The following is an 8,380-nucleotide window of genomic DNA, read 5'->3' as shown; positions in this document are numbered from 1 at the left end:
TGGCTGTGTAGTTGAACCCCCCTGTCCAGGTGATTTGGAGTGGGGTCCCAGAGCAGGTCCATGGAGCCTGGCAGGTCACATTCACCAGCTGTCCGGACAGCAGCACCTCGGGGACCCCCAGCACCGTCGGCTCCGTCAGCTCTAAGCAGGCGACACCATTAAAATTCAACTCAATGGGGAATTACTGGGGTTAATCCCTGGAACTCCCTGCCCCTGGGTATTAGTGGGGCTAACCCGCGGGACTCTCCGCCACTGGGTATAAGCAGAGTTAATCCTGCTGAGCTCTCCAGGGCCCCCCGGCCTCACCTGTCACGTCCACCAGTGGCTGGGTCTCAGGGTAGGTGTATTTAAAGTCTCCCTTCTCGAAGCAGAAGTAGTAGCGGTCCCTGTCTCTGGCTCTCACGTCACTGATGCGCAGGGAGCAGTCGTCTGGGGCTTCCCACACCAGCCTGATCCGGCCCCCAGGATCCCACAGGACCCTGCCAGGATCTGTGGTGTCCACGGCCGGGCTGCTGTCCCTGTCGTCGTCCCCGAGGAACCAGTATTTGTAGGTGACCCCGGAGGACTCAAAATTGGCTGTGAAATTACAGGGGAGCAGGACGCAGAGACCCTGCTGGGCCGTGACGCGGGACGGGACCTGGATCTGATAGACGGGCGCCTGGCAGAGCCGACCTGCAGGGGAAACAGACCAGCTCTGCCAGTGCCCCTCAGTCCTGACCCGCAGCCCCCCTAGATCCACCCCCGCCACCACACAGAGCTCTGTCGGTGTCCCTCAGTCCTTCGCTGGGGAGAGAGAATAAAAAGACATCAACAAGGGAGCAGAGATTAAATATGGGAGGCTTGAGGGGAGTGGGGTCTAGTGGTTAGAGCTGGGGAGGGGGGCTGGGAGCCAGGACTCCTGGGTTCTCTCCTGGCTCTAGGAGGGGAGTGGGTGGTAGGGTTACCATTCGTCTGGATTCTCCCGGACATGTCAGGCTTTTTGAGTTTAAAAATAGCGTCCTGGGGGGGAATTTGTAAATGTCTGGATTCCCCCCATGCATGCAGAGTGCGGCACGGCCGACAGGGCAGCCAGCCGGATCAAGCCACTCGCTCGGGGCTCCGACAGCCAGAGCCCCTCCTCCGCTTCCCCGCTCCTCTCCCTTGCAGCTTCAGATCACTCCCCTCCTCTCTCTCCGCCGCCCCCCCCCCCCCCCGCATTCGCAGATCGCCGGCTATTCGCATCGGGCCTCCGGCAGTCTGGAGTTCCTCCCCCTGCTACCCCCCCCCCCCCGCTGCCCAGCGCGCCGCTCCGTAGCACTCTGCAAGGGCGGGAACCGGGCTATGCGCTCCGTGGGGGAGCGCGGCAGCGTGTCGGGCTACGCGTGGAGCCCGACACGCTGTTCTAAGCGGCACGGAAAGGGGGTCAGGGGGTCGGAGAAGGGGCGGGGGGTTCTGGATGGGGCAGTCAAGAGACAGGGACAGGGGGAAGGTTGGATGGGTCAGGAGTTCTGCGGGGGGCTGTCAGGGGGCGGGGGTGTGGATAAGGTTTTGGGCAGTCAGGGGTCCTAGGGAGCCAGTTATGATGGGGGTCTCAGGAGGGGGCACCCAGGGGACAAGGAGCGGGGGGGTTCTAAGGGGGGCAGTCAGGGGGCGGGAAGTGGGAGGGGCTAGGGCGGGCTCCCACCGTCCTCTTTTTTGATTGTTGAAATATGGTAACCCTAGTGGGTGGTTAGTGGTTAGAGTGTGTGGGGGGGTGTTTCCAAGTCACTGACGGGTGCCGGCTCTGATAACGAGACTCGATTTCTCGCGTGGGTCAATATTTGCCTTTATTAGCAGTACCGGGTTTACAATGGCACCGGGCCCAGGCTCCAAAGGGGCCACGGCCCGGCCCAGCCCTCTCTGATTGGGCTGCAGCCGAAAGCACGACCAGCTCTTCCTTCCCCCCGCCTCTGTCCCGCCCCCACTGGCAGCCAAGCTCCCCCTCCTCCGCTTCCCCCACTGCCAAACAGCTGTTTGCCGGCGCTCCAGGAGGGAGGGGGAGGAGGCAGAGAAGAGGCAGGGAGTGGGGGGCTTGGGGTGCGGGATGGAATAGGGGCAGGACAGAGCAAAGGCGGGGCCCCTTCACTCCCCCTCTCCATAACCCCCCCCCCGTGAGACGCTCAGGGCAGGGGGCTGGGAGCACCCCTACGACACCAGGCCACACCCCCAGCCCTCTGCCCTGACTCCTGCACACCCCTCACCCCCCCACGACCCCAGCCCTGACTCCTGCACCCCCCCACATCCCCACCCCCACCTTGAGCACCAAATGGGAGCTCCTGCAGCCCCCCCATCCCCACCTGCACCCCTTGCACCAAATGGGAGCGGCCCCAGGTAAGCGCTACACACCCCAACCTCCTGCCCCAGCCCTGAACCCCCTTCTGCAATCTGACTCCTGGCCCGACCCTGCACCCCAACCCCCAGCCTGCTCCTGCACCCTAACTCCCTCCCAGACCCTGCACCCCCAGCCCTGAGCCCCCTCCCTCACCCTAACTCCTGGCCAGACCCCACACCCCAATGTTTTTTACGTTTTTTTTTATAAAACGCTCTTATCCAAAGTGCTTTACACTAGTTAGCTAATGGTACAAACAATATCTGGGAAGATCATTAAGTGTCCGCCGAGACCCCCAGCGATTTTCAAGTGGTCTGTGGAAAAACAAGTTAGACGACAAGAACAATCAAGGTACCGCACTTTATTTTCATTTACTTGCTATTACTTATAGGAGGACTGAAAACCAGGGCTGGGGGGAGATAAGGGAGAACGGTCTTTTTCTTGGCTGGGTCCCAAAAAGAAGCCCCCAAAATGAAGCTGAGCACAGGACCCCACTAACCCTAAATCCGCCTCTGGGGCAGACCCCTCCCCCACTGCTCCCCATGCTGCAGCCAGGGGCTGACCCCCCCTCCCCAAGATCCGCATGATGCTGCCAGGATCTGGGGCTGACCCCTCCCTCGCCCCAGCCCCCCACACCACTGCCAGGAGCTGGGGCTGACCCCTCCCTCGCCCCAGCCCCCCACACCACTGCCAGATCTGGGACTGACCCCTCCCTCGCCCCAGCCCCCCACACCACTGCCAGGAGCTGGGGCTGACCCCTCCCTCGCCCCAGCCCCCCACACCACTGCCAGATCTGGGACTGACCCCTCCCTCGCCCCAGCCCCCCACACCACTGCCAGATCTGGGACTGACCCCTCCCTCGCCCCAGCCCCCCACACCACTGCCAGATCTGGGACTGACCCCTCCCTCGCCCCAGCCCCCCACACCACTGCCAGATCTGGGACTGACCCCTCCCTCGCCCCAGCCCCCCACACCACTGCCAGATCTGGGGCTGACCCCTCCCTCGCCCCAGCCCCCCACACCACTGCCAGGATCTGGGGCTGACCCCTCCCTCGCCCCAGCCCCCCACACCACTGCCAGGATTTGGGGCTGACCCCTCCCTTGCCCCAGGCCCCCACACCACTGCCAGGATCTGGGGCTGACCCCTCCCTCGCCCCAGCCCCCCACACCACTGCCAGGATCTGGGGCTGACCCCTCCCTCGCCCCAACCCTCCACACCACTGACAGATCTGGGGCTGACCCCTCCCTCGCCCCAACCCTCCACACCACTGCCAGATCTGGGGCTGGCCCCTAACCCCCTCCCAAGCTCCATTCTCACTGGGGCTGACCCCCCAAGCCCTGCTGCCTAACCCCTCGTGTCCCCACCCCATACACACACGTTTCTCCACGCCCCGCTAGGGGGGTGCACCGGACTTTTCTGGTAAACTGGGCATTTGCTCATTGGCTCTCGCAAACTCATCGGCTGGTGAGAGCAAACGGGATAAATGCCCGTTTTTGTCAGAGAAGTCAGGACGGCTGGGGCAGAGCTTAAAAAGGGACCTGTCCCAGCCAAACGGGGATGTATGGACATCCTATTTCCAGGCAGGTGGGTCCTGAGGGAGTCCGGACAGGGCAGGGGAAACCCTGGCCTGGCTGATCATGCCAGTCCCGAGAGGCCGGAGTGATTCCCCGCCCTGGCACGGGACCGGTGAATGGCCACGGGGCAGTGTGTGAGGGAATGGGTCTCTGGAGGTGCGGGGTGGGGCTGCTGGCCAGTGGGGGGGTCTCTTGGAGGGTGGTGGGGGAGCTGTGAGTGTCAGGATGCTGGGCAGTGGGAGGTCTGAGTGGGGTGCAGTGTAGTTGTGGTGGGGGCGGAGGGGAAGTGCACTGGGCAGTACTGGTGTGGCTGTGTGTGGGGGTGCTGGGCGGGGGAGGGGGTTGCAGGCCGCTGTGCATTTGTGGTGGAGGATCTGTGTGGGGGGGGGAAGGGGGCTCTGGCCATAGGGAGTCGGGGGCTGTGTGGCCCAGCCTGGGCCCACCCCTGAGGGGAAGGGGCAGGCTGGCAGCACAGCGCTGGGCTGGCCACTGTGCATCTGGCAACAGGCGGTTTGTGTACAGTGCCCTGCACTGGGCTGGGTGGAGCGGGGCTGCCCCATTGCCCCTGGCTGGCCCCTCACTCTGGGGACTGACTCCCGCCTCCCTGGGCCATGCTCCTTTGCCCCTATGGGGGCCCACAAATATATTCAGCGCCGGGCCCATAAAAGGTTAATCTGGCCCTGTTTATTAGCCGGTGAAAGAGGAAGCGGCTTTGGGCCGGGAGCCAAGGGCTGATTGGTTGGGGAATTCTACTCACCAGCCCACCTTTTCCTGAACATCTCATTCTCCCCACAGCTCTGCCGGTGCCCCTCACTCCTGACCCGCAGCCTCCTGCCAGACCATCCCTGGGCTCCCCCCACTCCACAGCTCTGCCAGAGCCCCTTTATTTCCACAAACCGTAATTTATTTGTCCAGTATCATGATTTCCCTCCCCCACAAGGAGGGGTGCAGCCACCCTGAAATCCCCCATCCCCCTCCAGTGTTGAAACCAACCAAGGGGAGGAACATGCCAGGAACCAAGACTGCACCAACTCGCCATTTGCAGGTTCACGTGGTTTATCGACGTCCGAACAGACCGAAGCACAAACCAAGCTACCTACTGAAGAAACCGCAACCTAAGGGCTGTTCTCGACATTTGTTGCTCAAACGTTTCCTATTTAGTGACCATGCAAAGGAAGCCCCTGGTGCACCTCTGGCCACAAAGCTTACGCGGAAGGAAAGCGTCTCGCTGCTACAGCGGAGAAAAGTGGAGGCGCTTGGTTTGCCAGACCCATCAGCAAAGCCGGGGCTGACGAGCCCAGTAAAGGGCTGCAAAACACCAAGCGTCTGGTCTGCAGGAAACCTCTGAGCCAGTCACGGGGCACAGCCAGATTTAGAAGCACTTAATGCTGGAGACACAGCGCAGTTTGTGTCACACCCCAACATGAGGCCACGTGAAGTGCGTTGTCACTTGTTAACGCTGAATGTGGACGCTGGTTTTGAAAGACGCAGGAGCTGGGAAGTGAAGAACTCTCTCCCCGCATTCAGACACCGTGCAGACATGGCTGAAAAATGAACCGTGCAAATGGGTGTCACGTACGAAGTCACTGCAGACGTTCTCCTGATGGCCGTGGGAGGCCAGTAGATGCACTTCTAGATGTTCAGGTTATAGACGACACATCAGCCGCATCTCTGACAACCCACATCTCAGAAGAGTTAAATGCTTGTCAATTGGACCCCAAAGAGATGCTGCTTCTGCATCTGCTGGAGCTGCAAACTTCTCTGGAAGACACAGCTTTGCTCAGAGCAAGGTATAATCCTAATCTCTCCTATACATACTGCAGAGGCCATTTTAACTGCAGGATCCGAATGATAATGGAGCAAATAATTAAGCAATCAATGTGCAAACACGTAGAAGACAATAGGGTGATAAGTAACAGCCGTCATGGATTTGTCAAGAACAAATCCTGTCACACCAGCCTGATAGCTTTCTTTGACAGGGTAACACACTTTGTGGATAGGGGAAAGCGGTAGATGTGGTACATCTTGACTTTAATAAGGCTTTTGATACTGTCTCGCATGACCTTCTTATAAACAAACTAGGCAAATACAACCTAAGTGGGTGCATAACTGGGTGGAAAACTGTTCCCAGAGAGTAGTTATCAGTGGTTCACAGTCATGCTGGAAGGACATCACGAGTGGGGTTCCGCAGGGATCAGTTCTGGGTCCAGTTCAATATCTTCATCATGATTTAGATAATGTCATAGAGAGTACACTTTTAAAGTTAGCGGACGATACCCAGCTGGGAGGGGTTGCAAGTGCTTTGGAGGATAGGATTAAAATTCAAAATGATCTGGACAAACTGGAGAAATGGTCTGAAGTAAATAGGATGACATTCAATAGGGAGAAATGCAAAGTGCTCCACTTAGGAAGGAACAATCAGTTGCACATACACAAATGGGAAATGACTGCCTAGGAAGGTGTACTGCGGAAACGGATCTGGGGGTCATAGTGCTAAAAATGGGTGATCAGTGTAACACTGTTGCCAAAAAGTAAACATCATTCTGGGCTGTATTAGCAGGCATGTTGTAAGCAAGGCATGAGAAGTAATTCTTCCGCTCTGCTCTGATTAGGCCTCAACTGGAGTATTGTGTCCAGTTCTGGGTGCCACATTTCAGGAAAGATGTGGAGAAATTAGAGAAAGTCCACAGAAGAGCAACAAAAATGATTAAAGGTCTAGAAAAAGGTCATAGATCATGAGGAAAGATTGAAAAAATTGGGTTTGTTTAGTCTGGAGAAGAGAAGCCTGAGAGGGGACATGAGAACAGTTCTCAAGTACATAAAAGGTTGTTACAAAGAGGAGAGAGGTAAATTGTTCTCGTTAACCTCTGAGGACAGGACAAGAAGCAATGGGCTTAAATTACAGCCAGGGAGGTGTAGGTTGGACATTAGGAAAAACTTCCTAACTGTCAGGGTGATTAAGCACTGGAATAAATTGCCTAGGGAGGTGGTGGAATCTCCATCATGGGGGATTTTTAAGAGCAGGTTGGACAAACACCTGTCAGGGAAGGTCTAGATAATACTTAGTCCTGCCATGAGTGCAGGGGACTGGACTAGATGCCTCTCGAGGTCCCTTCCAGCCCTACAATGCTGTAATCTATTCAACTAGAACTAGTATAAGATGCAGAATCTTGAAAAGACATTTAAAAATCCGTAAATTCAATGTCTTCATTACACTCTTTTTCTCAGCAAGAGTCCAAAAAGCCTGAACGTCTTGGAGAAAATAGAAGATGCTCCAAACTGAAGTTCAAATTAGTCCAACCTGGGAAAACTGCTTTCCTCACCGAACAGAACGCCGTGTTCTGGGGGGAGTCGTCGTCTGCCTGGTCAGGAGCAGGAAGGAAGGAGCCTGCCGTGAAGGCCTGGCAGAACCGGGCACAGGAGAAGCCTCCGAAGGGGAACTGACTTCATTCAACAAGGGCTAACTTACAACAGGAATAGGGTGACCAGATGTCCCGATTTTATAGGGACAGTCCTGACTTTTGGGTCTTTTTCTTATATAGGCTCCGATTACCCCCCACCCCCTGTCCCGATTTTTCATATTTGCTGTCTGGTCACCCTAAACAGGAAGCCAAGAAGGCTGGAGGTGTCGTGCTTCACAGAAGGCTTGAGTAGCCAGCTCTAATGTGGGTGACGGTTTTACGGCATGAGTTAGAGCTAATAAAATGGCCGTGACATATTTCTCAGCTGTTACCATGGTGCCATTCAGCCCCCCCGCCCTCACGGGCTCACCCCTCAGTCCTCACGCCCTGTGACTTCAAACAGCCCCCCCACCCCCAATTTCAATTCCTGGGGAAATACTGCTTTGAAATCACATTCTGCCCCTCACTCCCGACCTGCAGCCCCCTGCTAGTCCAACCCTGGGCTCTACCCTCCCCCCTCTGCTAGAGCCCCTTTATTTCCCCAAACCATAGTTTATTTGACCAGTATCAACGCTTACAGCAGGAGGCATCTGGAACCCAGGACTCCTGGGTTCTCTCCCCAGCTCAGGGGATTCCTGCCAGCCCAGGTGTCTCTGCTGTTGCTCTCTTACCCTGGCAGAGCAGTGCGAGGATGATTTCAATGCAGAGCTTGGTGGAAGGGGGCATCTGGCTGGCTCCTGGCACCCACATCCTCCCGCTCCGCGGCTCCAGGCGGGGACTCACTGGCTCTGTGATTTGCTGCTCTCAGTGGGTCCCAGATCACTGCATGGTGCTGGTGGAAGAGAGGGCGGGGAAATGACTGAGCAGAGCAGGGGAGTGGGATCTAGTGGTTAGAGTGGGGCAGGGCTGGGGGCCAGGACTCCTGGGTTCTAGTCCTGGCTTGGGGAGGGGACTGGAATATAGTGGTTAGAGCGGGGCGGGGCTGGGACTCACACACAGACTCTGTCTGTACTTACCCAGGGCCCGGGTGATTCTGCACCCAGCCCAGCACTGAACG

The 8,380-nt window shown here is 57.5% G+C and overlaps 1 protein-coding gene across 1 annotated transcript; it reads right to left on the bottom strand.

Moving 5' to 3' along the window:
• Positions 1-209: 209 nt before the first annotated feature.
• Positions 210-8,174, bottom strand: LOC122173330 (sialic acid-binding Ig-like lectin 14). Its single transcript, XM_065574095.1, has 2 exons — positions 7,995-8,174; positions 210-672 (listed from the first exon to the last, which is right to left on the bottom strand). Exons 1-2 carry the CDS (start codon positions 8,071-8,073, stop codon positions 269-271), a joined length of 483 nt encoding a protein of 160 aa, XP_065430167.1. The 5' UTR covers positions 8,074-8,174; the 3' UTR covers positions 210-268.
• Positions 8,175-8,380: the final 206 nt, after the last annotated feature.

Source organism: Chrysemys picta, chromosome 20, assembly GCF_011386835.1.
Source record: "Chrysemys picta bellii isolate R12L10 chromosome 20, ASM1138683v2, whole genome shotgun sequence".
NCBI lineage: Eukaryota > Metazoa > Chordata > Testudines > Emydidae > Chrysemys > Chrysemys picta.
Note: the sequence above shows the minus strand (reverse complement) of the source record. Positions and strands in the feature narration are given on the sequence as shown.

Bases quoted from the DNA above. Each gene is read 5' to 3' on its own strand.
- LOC122173330 (XM_065574095.1), bottom strand. From the start codon at position 8,073: ATGTGGGTGCCAGGAGCCAGCCAGATGCCCCCTTCCACCAAGCTCTGC. The intron at 673-7,994 runs GTAAGAGAGCAA...TTTCCCCTGCAG, and splicing joins CCTCGCACTGCTCTGCCAGG to GTCGGCTCTGCCAGGCGCCC.